Source organism: Carcharodon carcharias, chromosome 23 (assembly GCF_017639515.1).
Source record: "Carcharodon carcharias isolate sCarCar2 chromosome 23, sCarCar2.pri, whole genome shotgun sequence".
Lineage (NCBI taxonomy): Eukaryota > Metazoa > Chordata > Chondrichthyes > Lamniformes > Lamnidae > Carcharodon > Carcharodon carcharias.
The window spans coordinates 12,469,301-12,489,762 of NC_054489.1; the positions used below are offsets into that span (position 1 = coordinate 12,469,301).

Here is a 20,462-nt window from a genome sequence, read left to right on the forward strand (position 1 = left end):
CGTGCGAGAAGGCACGCTGAATGGCTCAGTGCTGCCGGGATGGGGATGGGGGTGGGGGTGGGGGGTGGGGGGGGGGTGGTGGGGGGGGTGCGGGACGAGGGCGAGCGCTGAAGTCAGCGTGGGAGGAGGGCTCCCTGAAGGTAGGGAGCTGCCTCAGGGAACTGAAGAATTTAAAATCAATAAGGACAAGAGTTTAAAATCCGGAAAAAAACATCCACGTATCAGAATGAATCACCTCGACGTGTGGAAGCTGAAATTTGTGCCCAAACGTTTTTATCCTTTTTAAAAAAAAAAATTAATCTCGGAAACCTCGTCCCGCCCATGGAAGAGGTTTCCTGAAAAACGCAAAAGCCGCTCAGCCAATCCACGCGCCATTCATAGCGTTGGACGGGCAGTGAAAAATCCCAGTTAATCGAGCCGTTAATGGGCTTAACGACCTTCTTAATTGTCGGCAGGCTCGCTTCTGAGGTTAGTGCGCGCCCTCTGGCCAAAATATCGCGTGAGCGTCGCGATGAAGTTGGGACACTCACCCCGCCTCACCGCCCGTTATTTTACACTCGAGCTGATCGGGCAGGTGCCCGCTCGACGAGTGAAAAATCCTGGCCAACCTGCAGGTGATGCCCCAACTTCTCTGCAGATTGTTGACTGAATGAAACAGAGTTAATACCGTAATAACTGACTGCAATTTCCGTGTATCTCACAGCCACATTTCCAAAGCTAATTTTATGAATTTGCAGTCGTGGTACAGAGCTTCACATGATGGGGCCGCAAGTCCGTTCATTTACGCATTGGCAAAACATAATTGGGGGAAAACCGCCCTTGGTGGCAAATATAGCAACGCATTGCATCAATATAGCACTTTTAAACATTGTCACTAAGAGTGCAATCGGACAAATATTACACTAAGCCAAAGGAGCTTGGTCAAAGAGGTTAGCTTTAAGGAGAGTTACAGAAAAGGGGAGGTTTAGGAAAGGAACTCCAGAGCTTAGAGCTGACGTCACAACACCAACATTGAGGGGAGGGAAGTGAGGTTTGCACAAGAGGCCAGATTTGGAGGAACGCAAGTTACTGGGTGGGTTGTAGCAGTTGAGACAGTGGCCAGGGGCAACAATGAAATCAGGGGCAAGAGAATAGACTTGCGGCTTATGATAACAGAGGGTTGAGACAAATGGCGGTGAGGGAGAGCTGGGTATAAGTTAAAAACCCATTCCTAGTAAGGGATTTCAACTCTCTTTTCATCCACAAATCAAAAGATTGATAGTTTTGAAGGGAAATGAAGTTCTACTTTGCACAAAGGATTAGATTAGCAATCACCAAATTACATGAGGGTTCAAACTTGAGAATGTCAAATCTCAACTTTACCATTAGGTGGTGATGCTGAATAAAGCACAGATATTTCCCAGAAGAGAAACAGAAATCCATCTGATCATCAGACTTCCTTCACTCTGAGGCTGTGTACTGTTATGCTGTACTGGATTTCCCACCCTCCACCCACCCAGTCACTAGGGAGAGACAGAGAGAACCAAAGTAAAGGAGTGATAAAAAGAAAAGCGGTTACTTTCACACAATGCTCAACAATCAACAGTAACACTCGGGAGTCTGCATATTGAGCTTCATTCTTGCTCGAGTTTATCCAAGTATTTTAGGCAAGGGAAGTCACTCCCCGGAAACAAAATACTTCTCCAGTCTGCATTAATGTACTTTCAGGTTAGCTACTATACTTTAGCTGGAGTTTTGTCACATCGCAAAAGGTTGTGTTCACCAAAAGGTGAGGGATGTTGGTGCTGAGAAGGGACCCCTTAACATTGCAAGCAACCAGGCCTGTATTTTCCCCCTCTTCCCATGCCCCCCCACCCCCCCTCCCCCCTCCAGGGCCAGGGTGGGACTTATATCTGCTGCACTATTCCCACTCACTTTATGCAAGGGGTCAGTCTCATCATGTTTTCACATCAGATTGGTTCCACAGCAGAAAACTGGTTGCGTTTTCGCAGTAAAAATGGACATTTCACTCAGGGGGGCCAAAAATATCTCTGTACGTCCATTCCCAGGACTGTAAAACTTGAACTCTGCACCTCCCCTCTACAATCTCCAGATTTGTAAAACTGAAGTGCAGCCAAACTAATCTCATCTCTCTTATTCCTTCCAATCTTAGCAATGCCCATAACTGGAGACCTTGGTTCCTCATTTTGCTTTTTCAGTTTTACAAGAAACAGCTTGTAGAAAGGCAGCAGAGCTTGACGCGCTGCACCACCCATTTCCTTCAGCTTGTGGTTTATTTTGTCATCTTAAAAAATCCCAGTGTTTAAGTCCAGTAAACTGTCTCAATCTCCTGATGTTTTCACTAGAGCAGAGAAGGTCAAGGGGAGAGGTGTTAGAGGTATCCAAAATTAAGTGGGGGGGGGGGGGGGTTTGATAAGAGTAGATGCAGAGAAACTGTTTTTCACTGGCAAGTGGGTTGGTAACCAAAGCGCACAGATGTAAGGTGAGTGGCTGCCTTCTGCCTCGTAAGACGGTGGCGTGTGCTGTGGTGGTCAACCCTGGGTTGAGCATCGCCTGGCGCGGCTCAGGTGCCCCACTCTGGCATGGCATTCTCTGCATTTCCTGCTGAGGATGACGTTGGGTTGAGAAGTGCACGGTTCACTGGACTCCATTTTCTCTGGGTCCTCTTCTCAGCCAGCTGAGCTTTACGTTTCTGCTTACCTCTTCCAGTGACCTTCCAAACAGTCAGCCTCCAGAGCTGATGGCCGCCAGCAACCATCTCCCAGTTGTCAATGTCACTGCCTGCCACCTTCATATCTTGCTTGCAGGTGTCTCTGGCAGCAGAGATATGGAGATCATGACTGCACAATTCACTTTACCAGAAGGTCTTTGGACATGTGACCATCACCCACGCAATGAATGTGGCGGAGCCAGCGCAGACGTTGTTGGCTTAGCAATGAGTTATGCTGATGGGATTGTCACCCTCCAGCTCTTCTGAGTTGGTGACCTTGTCCTGCCAAGAGATGCTGAACATACATCTGAGACAGCCAAGGTGGAAGCTTCAACTTTTTCTCAGGCCTAGAATATGTTGTCCAGGTCTCACCAATGTAGAGGAGTGTGCCGAGGACACAGGCTTGGCAGACTCGCAGTTTAGTGTTCTCAGTCAGGACGCTGTTGTTCCACACTCTCTTACTCAGCAGCTGGAGCTTTTGTGATGCTTGCGTTGATTTCAGCACCAAGTGACAAGTTGCTGGTGATCGTAGAGCCAAGATATGTGAAGCTATCAGCAACCTCTGGTGTCACATTGTCAGTGCTGATAGCTGGCAGTGTGGCAACATCCTGAACAGTGACATTTGTCTTCCTGATGCTGATGGTTAAACCAAATTCTTTATAAGTGTGACAGCGTTTGTCTACTTGCCGTTGCGGGTGTTCCTCAGCATGGAATGCTAGTGAGGCATCAGCAGCATACAGTAACTCTCTGATGAGGACTAGGTGCACCTTTGTCTTGGATCTCAGTCAAGCAAGGCCGAACAGCTTTCCATCAGTTCTGGTATGTCAGTAGATGCCCTCTGTAGGTGACCTGAAGACATATAACAGCAGCAAAGAGAAGAATACGCCAAAGAGTGTTGGTGCCAGAACACAACACTTGCTTGATCCCAATGTGGATCTCAAAAGGTTCTGATATTCCCCATCATAGCTGACCTTACCCATCACGGATAGAGGAGGCCACATTGAGCAGCTTCAGAGGGTAACATGGACCGCCTCTCCTTGCATGGCTGAATGCCTTGATGTGAATGACGAAGGCAACATACAGTGGTGTCCTTGGTTCACAGCATTTCTCTCACAGCTGCCCGACTGCAAAGATCACGTCAACTGTAGATCTTCCAGTTTGAAACCACACTGGGTTTCGGGGTAAGATGTGTTCAGCCAGGATCTGCAGTCTGAGAAGGGCAACTATTTTTCCCACAATGCTCAGCAGGGGGACACCTCTATACTGGTTGCACTCACTGTGGGCCACCCTTGGTATTGTACAGGATCAAGCAAGGCAGGGGGTTAGGAGAGGGTACACAACAGACCAGAATTGGGAGGACATACGATGCAGGAAATACCGAGATGTTGGGTTGAACAGATCAACAGGAAGAGGCTGTGGAAGAAACTGAATAGAAAGATCTTTGAAAATCAATGATACCGAGTGACAGAGACAATGGAAGTCAGTTGGTGACAGGAGTTTATGCAGTGGAACAAGAGAGCGAGAAAAAAAACAATAAATAAAAACTAAGAGGGGAAAAAAAATCTCTTCTCACACATCTGGGTGGAGAATTCTAAATGAGTTGAAGTGTGTGTAAGCAAGACTTGAGACATGAGAGCAGAAAGTCTGGAGGTGATAAAGACATGGATGAGTGTTTTTAGAGAGGGTGACAGAATGCTAAGGTCTGAGATTGAATGTTTAGGAGGAAGACTTTGTGAAGGTCAAGTTAGAGTCAGAATCAGGAAGGAGGATGGGGTGGAGGTCTAGGGCACAGCATTCCTAGCAGTAGTTGAACATAACACGCTGCGCTGGGAGATCTCAGGATATTATCACTGCAATGATTTATAGCTACTTTGCTCACATTTCAGAAAGTGCAAGCTGCAGATGGTTCCTTATATTACTGATTTAACACAAACAAACCTGTCAGTTCCTGAATGGATGCATCCACAGTGTCTAGATTCTCCTCAGAGTTACTGTTAGTAATTTCACTGGTGGTGGAATCATCATCATCTGACATCTGTGACAAAGGAAAGCGCTTTATGATTTATCACAGGTTTAAAAATGCATGCCAATGAACTCATGGAGAGGGTTTTTTTGATTGAGCTCTAACCATGGAAACGGCTAGAAATGTTTCCAAAACAAATGGGCCAAATGGCCTCTTCCTGTGCTGTAAGATTCAACGAGGATACACACAGCCTCAATGCAAAACACAAAGAAAGACAGTGTGTGTGTCCTGGTTTCTTTTGTTATTTAAGGTCATGCTTATACCAATTAACTGTCAGAGCCAGAGCTACCTTAGTAGTAAATACATTTAGAAAGTGATACTAGGCCATACAGACACAGAACCAATTGTCAGTATGTGCAGAATTAGCCAGCCTTAATTTGGCTGCATTTGGTGAGTTCCAACTAGCATTAGGTGACTCTGGGCTGAGGAACCTGATAGTTAAAAAAAAAAGTCAGCCATGATTCCTTATCACAATTGCAGTTCAGTAACTCAAAAAGGAAGCGTTTGCTGTGTGAGGAACAGATAAGAATTAGCAAGGATGACCATAATGGTCAAACACATTCACATGCCAAGACGGGCCAGTTGGGTACAAGGTACCCTTGGATCCATATCCCAATAAGGGTCAAGCATTTTCAGCAGAGAAGTTCTTGCCAGATCGAGAGGATCATTTTGCAGCGTAGTTTTATGTTGTGTCAACTACGACTGTAAACACTGTGGGGGGGAAAGCAAAAAAAAAACCCAGCTCTAATTGGCCACTGTGGCATCCTATTCATTGTTCCGCCATTCCTCACCATCGCTTTATGACCATCCACCCCCCATGGGCTTCCAACAGGCACAAGCAGCAGCAGTGGAATACTTCGAGGAAACACAGAGTGCTGGGAGCTCTCTGGTCCCTGGGTGTGCGTCACTCTCTGGAGACCTACCCATAATATAACAATCACATGTGAATGTAGGGAGCCCAACTGCTACAGGTGGGTGAGCTCTGGGCGTAATTTTAAGGTCTGATGTTTTTATCCATTTCTAGCGTCTACTCAAAATTCTAAAGAGATTATTATTCTGATATTGTACCATAAACCAAATTCAAATGCTGATGTTACTATGGTTCTAAAAGTATCTTTTCATAAAACACAGCCGTATTCTAATTTGAAGACAAGTGATTTAAGATAACTTGGGAACAAAGGAAGCTCTCATTACTATTCCGAGGCAAAGGAGTAAACATAGAGAATTGCACTCCATAATTAAAAAAAAAATTTGTTCATAGGATATGATGTCGCTGTCTGGGCCAGCATTTATTGCCCATCCCTAGTTGCCCTTGAGGTGGTGGTGGTGGTGTGCTGCCTTCTTGAACTGCTGCAGTTCATGTGGTGTAGGTACACCCACAGTGCTAGGAACGGTGATATAGTTTCAAGTCAGGATGGTGTGTGACTTGCAATACAAGGAAAAAATCCTAAACCCCCTTAATTGAATTTCTCCAACAATTTTCACCTCACCACTCTTGACTCCTTAAAAGATTTCTTCTGCTGGTTTTGTCAGGCATGACCCTTGACAACAAGTGTTAGCGGGTTTTTCCGTTACAAGGCTGCGTTACACCCGAGCCCGATCCTGTCCCCGTGAGACATCCAACACACGCAAGCTTTTCGACAACCATCAGAGAGCAGCAAGTAACATGGCCATTAACCCTTTCCTAACCCAAGGTTGCTGCAGCAACAATGACAGGCTTATCCTCGAGTCATCACTTTGTTGAACTCCTCCATCCAGTCCGCAAGCAGGACAGTGAGCTCCTGCTCGCTCCCGACTTTAGTTCTCCAACCCACCCTGACCTCTCTGCCCCAGATACTCTTTTAGTGAAGTTCAATGTAAGTTCGAGAAACAGCCTTTAATCTTTCAGTTATACATTTTACCCCCTCCCAGCTTCAACCCTTTCAACAACTTTGGTTTGTGACCACCTTCCCATTTTCTAGAACAGGTGCTGGAAATAGTTCTGACGTAACCACTGATGCCTCCTCTGGATCCTTCTTTTGTTTCTTTACTTGTCCCATCACCGACCCCCTTTAGCTTTGCACCATCTCTTCAGTCGTTTAGGGATTCCTACCCTGCACTCATCACAGGCCTCCCTTTTTGGTTCTTTTTCTCCCCCCCCCCCCCCCGCCTTTTCCACTCTATACTTGCCCAAAAACTGTTAAATCTCTAACTTCTTCCAGTTCTGATGCAAGGCAGGAGACTCTGGTCTACGTAAGTCCATTTAGACCTAGGCCCACTTCTTTCTTGACAGGAGCTTTCTGACCGTATTTTCTGGTTTTATTGCACTTATCGCTGCTTTGGTTGACATAAAGCACAGACCATGAGTCAAAAACAATGCTGCCTTGGGACACATGGGCTCATCTACATAGCAAGCTATCTGTAGAGAAAACCTTTGCGCAACCAAAGAATTAGGCCGAAATCTTTCGATCCCTTACATTCCTGGAGATTACGGAAACAAGGCCCCAGCTCATTTACCTCATTGTCAGAAGAGCATGCTGACAGCAAGACATCTTCAGCATCGAAGAACTCAACGTGTGACTCAGACAGTGATGCATTGCTGTCCAAAGACAGCTGATGGGTCAGCGGCCGGTTACATGCCACCTAAAGATAAGTTTCGAAAAAGAAAACATCAGTTTAACACATTCAGAGCAACTCCTGGTATTTATTCTGTTTCACAAAAGATTCCCCCTAAGGGCTTTTTTCCCCGAAGCCCTCAATAAGTTACAAGAGTACTGCATTCGGTTCTGGTCGCCATATTACAAAACAAAAGACATAGAGCCACTGGAAGCAGATGCAGAGGAAATTTACAAGGATTATCCCAGAAACTTGTGGGTATCCACGTCAGAAAAGGACTGACTTGCTGGGCTCCTTTTCGCTTGAAAAACATAGGGGTGACCTAATAGAAGTGTTTAAAATTATGAAAGGTTTTGATAGGGTGGACACAGAGAAAATGTTTCCTTTTGTGAGGAGCAACATAACTAGAGGCCATCGATACAAGTTAGTTGCCAATACATCCAATAGCGAATTCAGAAGAAACTTTTTCACCCAAAGAACGGTGAGAATGCGGAACTCGCTACCACAGGGAGTGGTTGAAGCGAATAGTTTGGATGCACTCAAGGGAAAGCTAGACAAGAGAATATGAGAGAGAAGGGGATAGAAGATTCTGATGCTAGATTTAGATGAGGAAGGATGGGAGGAGGCTCAAGTGGAGCATAAATATCAGCATGGACTGGTTAGGTCAAATAGGCTACGTGACACAGGAACAGGCCATGTTATATTATTTGAAGCAGGCCTTCCAGAATTAAGCCACTGACATATTTAGCAATCACCCCAATTCTGCTGCATGAAAAAAGCAACTGAATACTTATTTTTGCTTGAACAGCATGTTTTGGTTAAACGCGGATTTCACAGACCACACAGCACAGAAGTAGCTTTTTGTACCTGTGCTGGATCTGAGAAAGTGCTCATTTGGTTCCACTGCCCTGCTCTTTCCCCATAGGCTGGCAAGTTTTTCCTTTTCAAATATCTATCCAATTCCCTTTTGAACATTACTAAAAAAAAAAGGAAGGAGGAGGAGAAATGTTTTTATACAGCAAGTTACAATGATCTGCAATGTGCTGCCTGAAAATGTGGCAGGTGCTGATTCGATAGTATCTTTCAGGAGGGAGTTGGATTTATACTTGAATTGGATAAATCTGGAGGACTATGGGAAAAGAGCAATTAAGTGGGAAGAATTAGTAATTCTTTCAGAGCTGGCACAGGCATCACACGAGCTGAATGGACTCCTTCCTTGCTGAATGATCCAATGGTACTAAGCTCAGCTCCCGCGCATCAGAGAGAAACGTGAGATTTATAACCGAATTCCCTCTCTTCATGCAGACATTCCAGGATCCTTATTATAGCAACACATGGACTTTGTTAACAGGATCAAAGTTACTTGGTGAAGCTGAAACCAAGACAGAGTTTTTCTTTATTGAGAGTATTTATTGGATTGTTCAGTCTCACAGCTCTCCTTCCACACAACCCAGTGTCCCAGCTATCCCCTATTTATCCTGCTCAAAGACAATTAATACCCATCATCTCTTTCTCTTAACCTTAAAGTAATTGACATGGCACTAACACCCTTTGTCAGAGTGCCCTCTTTGCTTAACAAAAATACTGGAGTATTATTTTAGAAATGTGCTGCTAACTGGCTTAATTCAAAACGGATTATAACAGGGTAGCTTGAGCAAGTATATCCAACACAACGGGACACCTAAAAATCTTACTGGCCTTAAATCAGTTTAGAAAACAATGTGAACAGAGCTCAATCATGATTGCCAGATAAAAGACTTCACGGTAACATTCAAAGGAAGCAGCAGCTAATAACATTCTTCGGAAAATATGTGCTGGATTTGAAAGCAAATTTCCTGGGTGACGATCAGCCAACGTTGTTAATCCTTATAATCCAACAGCCTGCTTTTGAAATCCATTCAAAATTTCCACAATGATGGATATACACCATTAATTCAACTGTTAAATAATTTCTCTGATTATTTATACTGAGTGGTATCAACACAGTTGTAGCTGGGAGAATTAGGCATGTCAGAAAATCACTGTTGGGGAAGTGTGGATTGATAACTCACTCAGAGGTTCAAACACATATTTTCATTAAACATGGAACCCCAGGAGATCAGCACTCAAACAGAAACTCTTGATCTCTGTGCAGCATCTTCTTGTTAATATGTAATGATACCACTGCCTTCCCATAAACTTGGAAAAGGCAAAAGGCTACCAACAAGCAGCTTGCAAAGATTGTTTCAAATGCCTGCAAGTTTTCGGTTTTATACAAAGTGTGTGAACAGTTCAAACACAGGCCATTTGGCACAACAGGTATTGTCAGTGTTTATGATCCACACAAGCCTCCTCTTACCTCTCTTCATCTAGCCCCATCCATCTATCCTTTTATTCCTTTCTCCCTCATCTACCTATCTGGCGTCCCTTTGAAGGTTAGCGAAGTACAAGTGGAAGAAAGAAATAGAATGATATATTGATGGGGTTAGATGAAAATACACGATCATGAGAGGTGTACACTTGTCATCTATGGACATATTCAATTTAAGGATACTTTAAACCTATTGATTTACATGCCACCTGATTGTCTGCCCATTCAGATTAAAATAAGAAACATAAACAATTCCAGATCTCAGTGTAAGAAGTATACCTCTTCAGCTTTGACAGGAGACAGTGGATCAGTCACTACGTCTGTAAAACTGGACAGACGCTGGATTCTGTGCAGACGATTCCGGAGATCAGCATTCTGAGACATGACCTAGGGACATTCTATAGGTTAATTTCATTGATTAGCCACAAGGGAGCTTAGCTTCAAGATAGGCTTCAGGATAGAGTCCAAATTATCCAAGGATTATGAATCAGAGTCGTGTTGGCGCTGGAGGGATTTCGATCTCCTAATCAGACATAGACAGTACAAATTTCTGAAGATGAAAACAGAAAATTCTGGAAATACTCAACTGGTTAAGCAACGTTTGTGGAGAGCAAAAAGATTCGATGTTTCAGGTCAATGAAAGGACATCGACCTGAAACGTTAACTCTGTTTCTCTCTCCACGGTTCTGCAAGACCTGCTGAGTATTTCCAGCATTTTCTGTTTTTATTTTCCAACATCCAGAGATTTTTATTTTTGTCCAAGTGTCTGATGATACTACACCCCAGACAAATCTTCAAACTCACCTCTCCTCTTCCTAAGATAGTTGCTTCTTACACAAGTACCCAATGCTTTTTTTTTTTTATACCTCACCAGTGTTAGCCTGGACAGTGCACACCCAGTAGTCTACCTGACCATTGTTTGGGCGTGGGGATGGGGGTGAGGGGAGTGGGGTGGGTGGTGGCTGGTGGTGGTGGTGCTAGCAGGAGGATATCACGACTAAACCTGACAACATCCTCCACACAACTTGCAAGAGGGCAAAGAGCAAGAAGCCAGCTGACATCGCTCCCCCACCCCATCAGTGCTCAGGTCAACTGGTAATGCCTCTAATGCTACCCCAATTGTGATCAGCCAGCTCAGCACAGATCTAACATGGGACATAGTGAGCACCAGTCGCTCAATGCATAGGGCTTGTGCCCACCGAGTCATCAATGAGGTGTTTAAGATGACCAAAAGGAGTTGATAGGATTAGGTGGAAAGAAACTCTTTCCTCTGGTGGGAGAAGCCAGAACAGTATAATGTTAAAGTGAGAGCTAGACCATTCAGGGGTAATACCAGGAAGCACTCCTCCACGCTTAGGGTAATGGATATCTGGAACACTCTTCTTCTCTTCCAACCCCTCAAAAAACTGCTGAGGCTGGAGTCAATAGTTTTGTTAGGTAGGTTACAGGACCAAGGTGGATAGATGGAGTTAAGATACAAATCAGCCATCATCTAACTTAATTGGTGGAACAGGCACAAGCCTACTCCTGTTCCTAAGTTCCCTCTCATCAGTTAAGCAGTGTGATCTATTCTTTTCCAAATGCAACAGTTAATTGAAAATAAATTATTTAGGCTAACAAAAGAATCTGAGAAGGAAAAGGCAACAGAAAGAGGTTTAACAGAGGAGGCAAGTGTGCAAAGCAGGGTGCAGATATGGTGCAACAGGAAAATGAGCAAAGGGACAGACTAAAGATAGTCTCACCTCAGATAAGGCGTTCTTTAGGTTAGTAATCTGAATGGCTGGTGCAGTGGGATCCAGTTCTTTATCGAGCCACAGTTGCTTTAGTTTCTCCTTCTCAATTGCGAGGGTGTTGAAGAGGGACTTCAAACTCGAGTGGACTGAAGCAAAGGAGAAAAAAGGTGCAGAAGTCATTCACCTTTTAAACTGGGCGCACCCTTTTAACTCTTTTTAGCCCCCCCCCACCTCGTCATGTTCACCTTGCTGCCCAGTCCTTAAATGAATGGTAACCGGAGTAAGGAAGGCGATTGGTCTTTTCTCTGTTGCTTTAAATGGTTGGCCAGGTTTCACGTGTGCAAATCTCTTCACTCCTCCCATAGCTCCTTGTGGGGAGTGAGGGGGAGGGAGTGAGGTAGACCCAGCTCCTTCTTGCTGTTGTAACACTCAAGTCAGGCCCTAGAAAATGTGCAAGTTGGCAACTTAGCAATTTTCTTTCCCTTACTTTGAGGACATATCTATCTTTCATTGTGGAATTTCCCCCAACTGTCAGGCTAAGATGAGGAACTCAGTGTAAAGAATAACACTGATTAGCCCATGCCTTGTTGCTCTATATGACTTGGTGAGGGGAGCAGGCATTGCATTGCACTGCACTGCAATTCCCACCTAGAATGGTCAGCTCTGAAACATTACGCAAACTACACTTTTTACAAGAATTAAACTCCATGAGAAAGGGCAGAGTTAACTAGTTTAAAATAACTCAGTGCCATGCAGAAAGCCAATATTGGAATAGCATTGAATTAGAATAGTTAGAATTGCTGGAATAGTAAAGAAAAACGACAAGTTAGCACTCAGTCATTTGGTAGGACAGGACTTGAGTGTTGCTGAAAAAAAGAGAAAAAAAAGCAATTAAAACACCTAGTGGTCCCATCCTGGGGGTCTGGGAGGCAGTGCAAGTGGAGTGGCGGCCTGGGTAAGATTTAAAAGGAGCGGGAGTTGAGAGTCAGAGTGGAGATTTAAAAAGGGTGGGAGCTGGGCTCGTGACTCAAAGCAGCACGAGGACATCACGATTCAAAAAGTGACGCGAGGCAGGGGCTGATTGGTAAGGAGGGTCAGGTGAGTACTTCTACTTTTTCTACTAATTAAACTGCTGCAGTCCATTAGCTTAAACAAAAGGTGAGGACTTTGGACTGTACTGGGAGTGTTTGGAGTGGAATAAGGGCCCTAGGGTAATTATTATTCTTTAAAGAGAGTAACTAACGAGCTTAATCTAAAGGCAAGTCATGGCAGCATAGCTCGTACCTGTGATATGCTCCTCCTGCACTATGTGGGAAGTCATAGACACTTCCAGTGTCCCTAGTGACTATGTGTGCAGGAAGTGTGCCTAGCTGAAGCTACTGGCTAACCGCATTTCGGAGCTGGAGCTGCGGGTGGATTCACTGTGGAGCATCCACGATGCTGAGATTATCGTGGACAGTACGTTCAGAGAGGTGGTCACACCGCAGGTAAAGACTGAACAGGCAGAAAGGGAGTAGTTGACCACCAGGCAGAGTAGAGGAAGGCAGGTAGTACAGGAATCCACTGTGGCCGTCCCTCTCTCTAACAGATATATCATTTTGGAAACTGCTGGGGGAGATGACTTCTCAGGGGAAAGCAGCAGGAGCCAAGCCTATGGCACCACGGGTGTCTCTGCTGCACAAGAGGGGAGGAAGAAGAGTGATGGGGCTATAGCGATAGGGGATTTAATAGTAAGGGGAACAGACAGGCATTTCTGCAGATGCAAAAGAAATTCCAGGACGGTATGTTGCCTCCCTGGTGCAAGGGTCAAGGATGTCTAGGAGAATGCAGGGCATTCTGAAGGGGGAGGGTGAACAGCCAGTGGTTATGCTACATATTGGCACCAACGACATAGGTTAAAAAAAACAGATGAGGTCTTACAAGCTGAGTATAGAGAGTTAGGATGTAAATTAAAAAGTAGGACCTCAAAGGTAGTAATCTCAAGATTACTACCAGTGCCACGTGCTGGCGAGAGTAGAAATAACAGGATATATCAGAAGAATACATGGCTGAAGAAATGGCGTAGTGGGGAGGGATTCAGATTCCTGGGACATTGGGGTCAGTTCTGGGGAAGGTGGGACCAGGAAGGGTTGCATCTGGGCAGGACCAGGACCAATGTCCTCGGGGCCGTTTGCTAGTGCAGTCGGGGAGGGTTTAAACTAGAATGACAGGGGGATGGGAACCTGAGCAGGGAGACAGAGGGGGCAACAAGGATAGAAACAAAAATCAGAAAAGTAAGGGGCAAAAGTGGAAGGCAGAGAAAACAAAGGTGAAAAACAAGTGGGGTCATAGTGCAAAATAAAGCTAAGATGATTAACAAGGTTAAAAAGACAAGTCTAAAGGCATTGTATCTTAATGCATGGAGCATTCACAATAAGGTAGATGAATTAACAGCGCAAATAGATATAAACGGTTATGACATAGTTGCAATTACGGAGACATGGCTGCAGAGTGACCAAGGATGGGAACTGAACATCCAGAGGTATTCAATATTTTGGAAGGACAGACAAATAGGGAAAGGAGGTAGGGTGGTACTGTTAGTAAAGGAGGAAATCAATGCAATAGTGAGGAAGAATACATTGGCTCGGAAAATCATGATGTGGAATCTGTTTGGGTGGAGGTAGGAAATGCCAAGGGGCAGAAAATGTTAGTGGGGATTGTATATATGGAGAGGTAAGGGAAGGCATTAAGCAGGAAATTAGAGACGCATGCAACAGGGGTACAACTGTAATCATGGGTGACTTTAATCTACATATAGATTGAACAAACCAAACTAGCAATAATGTGGAGGAGGATTTCCTGGAGTGTGTACATGGTTATTTTAGATCAATACGTTGAGGAACCAACTAGACAGCAGGCAATCCTAGACTGGGTATTGTATGATGAGAAAGAATTAATTAACAATCTTGCTGTGCGGGGTCGCTTGGGGAAGAGCGACCATAAAATTATAGAATTGTTCATTAGGATGGAGAGTGGAGAAGTTGAGTCTGAAACTAGGGTCCTGAATCTAAATAAAGGGAACTTGGAGAGTATGAGGCACGAGTTGGCAATGATGGATTGGGGATCCTTACTAAAAAGGCAGGCAGTGGATAGGCAATGGCTAATATTTAAGGAACATATGCATGAATTACAACAATTATTTATTCCTGTCTGGTGCAAAAATAAAACAGGAAAAGTAGCTCAACCATGGCTTACAAAATAAATTAGTGATAGTATTAGATCCAAAGAGGAGACTTATAAAATTGCCAGAAAAAGCAACAAGCCTGAGATTGGGAACAGTTTAGAATTCAGCAAAAGTGTTCAAAATGATTGATCAAGAAGGGGAAAATGGAGCATGAGAGTAAACTTGCAAGGAACATAAAAACCGGCTGTAAAAGCTTCTATAAATATGTGAAGAGAAAAAGATTAGTGAAGAAACGTAGGTCCCTTACAGTCAGAAAGGGGGGAAGTTATAATGAGGGACAAAGAAATGGCAAAGAATTCAACAAATATTTTGGTTCTGTCTTCACAAAAGAGGACACAAATAATTTCCCAGAAGTGTTAGGGAACCAAGGGTCCAGTGAGAGGGAGGAATTGAAGAAAATCAGTATTAGTGAAAAAAATGGTGCTAGAGAAATTAACGTGGTTAAAGGCTGAAAAATCCCTAGGGCCTGATAATCTACATCCCAGAGTACTAAAGGAAGTGACCCTGGAAATATTGGATGCATTGGTGGTAATCTTCCAAAATTCTATAGACTCTGGAGTAGTTCCTACAGATTGGAGGGTGACAAATGTAACCCCACTATTTAACAAAGGAGGGAGAGAAAAAACTGAATTACAGACCAATCATCAATAGTGGGAAAATGCTAGAGTCTATTATAAAAGACATGGTAACAGAACACTTGGAAAGCATTAATGGGATTAGACAAAGTCAGCATGGGTTTATGAAAGGGAAATTATGCTTAACTAACCTACTCGAGTTTATTTTTGAGGATGCAACTAGAAGAATAGGTAAGACAGAACCAGTGGATGTGGTGTATTTGGATTTCAAGAAAGCTTTTGATAAGGTCCCACTTGAGAGGCTAGTGGGCAAAGTTAAAGCACATGGGATCGGGGGTAATATACTGGCATGGATTGAGAATTGGTTGGGGAATAAATGGGTCTTTTTCTGGGTGGCAGGCAGTGACCAGTGGTAGCTGATCAGCAGTGATCAGTACCGCAGGGATCAGTGCTTGGGCCCCAGCTATTCACAAAATATATAAATGACTTGGATGAAGGAACCAAATGCAATATTTCCAAGTTTGCTGATGACACAAAACTGGGCGGGGTTGTGAGTTGTGAGGAGGATGCAAGGAGGCTTCAGGGTGACTTAGACAAGTTGTGTGTGTGGGCAAACACATGGCAGGTGCAGTATAACATGGTTAAATGTGAAGTTATCCACTTCGATGTGAAAAACAGACAGGCAGAGTATTAGTTAAATGATGATATATTGGGAAATGTGGATATACAAAGGGATCTGGGTGTCCTTGTACACCAGTCAATGGAAGTAAATAGGCTGGTCCAGAAAGCCAATAGGAAGGCAAACGATATGTTGGCTTTCATTGCAAGAGGATGAGAGTTCAGAAGTAGCGATGTCTTACTGCAGTTATACAAGGCTTTGGTGAGACCACACCTGGAGTATTGCGCGCAGTTTTGGCCTCCCTACCTAAGAGAGGACATACTTGCCATTGAAGGAGTGCGGCAAAGGTTCATTAGGCTGATATCAGGGATGGCAGGACTGTTGTATGAGGAGAAATTGGTTCCCCTGGGTCTGTATTCACTAGAGTTTAGAAGAATGAGAGGGGATTTGATTGAAACTTATAAAATTCTAACAGGGCTAGACAGACTGGATTCAGGGAGGATGTTTCCCCTGGCTGGGGAGTCTACAGCCAGGGGCCACAGTCTTAGGATATGGGGCAGGCCATTTAGGACTGAGATGAGGAAAGATTTCTTCACTCAGAGGGTGGTCAACCTGTGGAATTCTCTACCACAGAAGGCTGTGGAGGCCGGGTAACTTGACTGTATTCAAGAAAGAAATTGATAAATACTTGGATATTAGGAACATCAAGGGGTGTGGAGAGAAAGTGGGAATATGGCGTTGAGATAGAGGATCAGCCATGATCATATTGTATGTCGGAGCAGGCTCGAAGGGCCGAATGGCCTACTCCTGCTCCTCGTTTCTATGTTTCTTGCAAAGTATACTGATGAGTGCGAGACGAAAAGCTTCAACGTCTCTTTTTTCAGCAATACTCAGGTTAGTACTTCTCAATTGGGCTTATCTTCTGGTTTTGGAATTGTTACCAGTTTAGCAACACAGTATTTTTATAAACTGATGATACTAATTTCCCGTGGGGGATGTTTGTGATCAATATGTTAAATACAAGTTTTTTGCCTTTCTTATAGACACGATAGCCAAAAATGTGGATCAGTGTTCAGAAGCCCTGTTCTACAGAGCAGAGCTGCCTTAGCCTGCAATTGCACTGAGACAGCTGACAGCATGGGGTGAGTTTTATGGGGGTTTTGGGGGGGGGGGGAGCGGGGGGAGAAATGTATTCATTGCTGTGTCCCCCACCCCGCCTCCCCCAACACCCCTGGTCGAAGGGTGAGCTAGCACTTTGCTGACTTTAAACCTGGCTGCTCTGCAGCCATAATAAACTGGGGACAGCCTTAATTACTTGAGGGTGGGTCGTCTGCCCCTCAGGGACAGGACGTACCAGAACCTAGAGGGCTGCTGGCCAATCAGATTGGCCGGCAGCTCTGTAGTCCCAGAAGCAAGAAGCAGTGGCCTTTGCCAGGACGACACAGTGCCCAGAGAGAAAGAACATGGAAACTGGACTTGAAGGTGAATCTGGGCATTTTGGTTGGGCAGGGATTGGGGACACCAGCAAGGAACGGGGTGGAAAGGAGGAGGAGTGTAGGGGAAGGCAGCAGGGAAGCACAAAGGTGGGATTCCACTTTGGGGGTGGTTTACCCCAATTGGGCACAGGGGTGCTACACCCCAACCCCCAACAACCCTCCTACCTCCACGAAAGGAGGTAACACCCCTTCCTTCCTGCCTTCAGTCCTTGCAGGAAAACCTGCCAGGCTAGTTGCCTTCCTTCCTCTCTCCTCAGCACTATAGTGGTGGAGGCGGAATGAGGTGGGTTGGGGGCAGACAGGGAGGCCAGTAGAGCTGACAGAGTCATTTAAAATTAGGAAGTGCCTGACATCAAAGTCCAAGCCACAACTGTGAAATCAGGAAGCGAGGCTAGTGGGCAGGAAGCATGTGCCTGACACAAGATTGTGTGCCTTAGATCATACATTGAAGGCTTCAACAACAGTACAACTGCCAGTTGGCATCAACAAATGTTTTAAAAGCCACGCTGGTGGAAGGCCAGTCTGGCTACTGCATTCCCTACTCATGGGAGCTTGCATTCAGCATCTGTGAAGGACACTTCTTTGTAACATAGAAACAGGGGTGAGATTACTCAGCCCCTCGAGCCTGTTCCAACTTTCAATTAGATTATGTCCAACCTGTATCTCACCTACATTTACCCTTTTTTGTTCCAGATCCCTCTTAATGAAATAAAGGCAAAATACTGTGGATGCTGGAAATCTGAAACAAAAACAAAAAAACACTGGGAAAACTCAGCAGGTCTGACAGCATCTGTGGAGAGAAAGACAGAGTCCATCGGACTCAAAATGGTTAATTCTGTCTTTCTCTCCACAGATGCTGTCAGACCTGCTGAGTTTTACCAACATTTTTTGTTTCTGAGTCCCTCTTAATGAAGGTATATCAATGTCAGTCTTGAAAATTTCAAATGCCTTTAGGGGAAGAGAGTTCAAGGTTTCCACTACTTTGTGTGAAGTACTTCCTGATTTCTCTGTAAATGGCCTAACTCCTACTATAAGATAAAGATAAAATGTTCTGGTTTTCCCCAACACAGGAAAAGGTTCCTCGGTACCTACCCTATCATTGAAACATAAAATTTTGACAGGGCTGATGTTTCCTCTGACTGGGAGGAGCTGGGTCTAGAACAATGGGTCACAGTCTCAGGATACAGGGTGGATCATTTAGGGTTGAGATGAGGAGAAACTTCTTCACTCAGAGGTGAACCTGCGGAAGGGAGGCTGTGGAGGCCAAGTTACTGAATATATTTAAGAAGGAAAGAGATAGATTTATAGACTCTAAAGGCGTCAAGGCATAAAAGGAGAGCGCAGGAGTATGGTGTTGAGATAGAGGCATGATCATATTGAATGGTGGAGCAGGCTCGAAGAGCCGAATGACCTACTCCTACTTTCTATGTTTTTCTATGTTTCTAAAACCTTTAAGTTATTTTAAATACAGTGCTTTGATTATCCTTCAACTCTTTAAATTGATGTGAATATAAGCCAAATTTATTTCCAGCTGGCTTCACAAGTTATCCCTTTAAATCTTGGTAACACACTGATGAACCCGTGCTTCGAGGCCAAACTCTCACGAGCATCCTCATCATTACCTTTCTGTGATACACAACAGAAATCCTGCTGCAGCTGCAAGTAATCTTCTTTTATGGTAAGGGGGACGGAGACACTTTTCAAGTCCAGACAGTCTGGCAAACTGGGCGTGGAAACATGCAGCTTTGCAGAACGCATGACATCGGAGGAAGCCTGGCACAGAAAAAATAAAGTCTTAGGATACAATATACATGGATTCTGATCATTCAGAAAATGGAGAAATTCCTGCCTGGCAGACCCTATTGAGCATTAACATTCTGCTCAAGAAACAAAACTGGTCCAGGCTGTAATCTGAATCGTACAATATGTATTTTCCAATGCAATAATGCCGAAGCTGGACATAAAGAATGCCTGTGAGCGTTTTCCTCCCATCATGACAATGCTACTAAGTTTGTTGCTCTCAGCATAAAAGATTTCTCTGTATAACCTGCAGGCATAGCTTTCATCATCCTGTTAGGTTTTATGCCTCACATCCTACCTCAATAGTAGACCTCCATTACTTTATGAGAATTACTAGCAGATTATCCAAAAACAATAGCAACCTCTCAAATGCAACAGCAGTGTGCAACGAGTCAGATCCCAGGTTCTTTTCTGAGGCTTTACACACACCAGAATCTCAGAATTGTTATAGCACAGGAGGCAGCCATTTAGCTCATTGAGTCTGCGCAGGCTCTCCAACGAAGCAACTCACTTAGTGCCATTCCCCTGCCTTCTCCTCGTAACCCTGCACATTCTTCCTTTTCAGATAACTGTCTAATTCTTTCTTAATGATTTGATTGATCCTGCCTCCAGCACCCTCCAGGCCATAACCGCTTGTTATGTGAAGAAGTTTTTCCTCATGTTGCCTATACTTCTTTTGCCAATTACTTTAAATCTGTGCCCTCTCGCTCTTGTTCCTTTCATGAACAGTTTCTCCCTCTCTACTCCGTCCAGGCCTCTCATGATTTTGAAGACCTCTGTCAAATTTCCTCTCAGCTTTCCTTTCTCCAATGAAAACAGTCCCAACTTCTCCAATCTATCTTTGTATCTGAAGTTCCTTATTGCCGGAACCATTCTCATGAATCTTTTCTGCACTTTCGCCAATATCTTCATGTCTTTCCTAACGTGCAGTGCCCAGAAATGGGCACAATACTTCAGCTGAGGCTGAACTAGTCTCTTATACAAGTTCATCATAACCTCCTTTTTCTTGTATTCTATGCCCCTATTAATAAAGGCTAGGATACTGTATGTTTTATTAACCACTCTTTCAAACTTTCCTGCCTCCTTCGATGACTTATGCACATATACACCCAGGTCCCTCTGCTCCTGCACCCCCCCTCCCGACTTAGAGTTGTACCCTTTATTTTATACTGTCTCTCCATGTTCTTCCTACCAAAATGAACCACCTCACATTTCTCTGCATCAAATTGAATCTGCCACCTGTTCGCCAATCCACCAACTTGTCTATGCCCTTTTGTCTATTATCCTCTTCACAGTTCACATGCTTTCAAGTTTTGTATCATCTGCAAACTATGAAAT

General features: G+C 44.4%; 1 protein-coding gene across 5 annotated transcripts in view; it reads right to left on the reverse strand.

Moving 5' to 3' along the window:
• The window catches only part of osbpl7 (oxysterol binding protein-like 7), a 106,270-nt gene that overhangs the window by 22,877 nt on the left and 62,931 nt on the right, over positions 1-20,462 (reverse strand). For 4 of the 5 annotated variants that reach the window (XM_041173331.1, XM_041173330.1, XM_041173332.1 and 1 more), the window contains 5 exons: positions 18,947-19,097; positions 11,421-11,557; positions 9,958-10,065; positions 7,230-7,355; positions 4,649-4,745 (listed from right to left, as the gene is read on the reverse strand). In XM_041173331.1, the coding sequence (XP_041029265.1) occupies positions 4,649-4,745; positions 7,230-7,355; positions 9,958-10,065; positions 11,421-11,557; positions 18,947-19,097 (619 nt within the window). The remainder of the gene's footprint in view (positions 1-4,648; positions 4,746-7,229; positions 7,356-9,957; positions 10,066-11,420; positions 11,558-18,946; positions 19,098-20,462) is intronic. The other variant, XM_041173333.1, reaches the window with a different exon arrangement.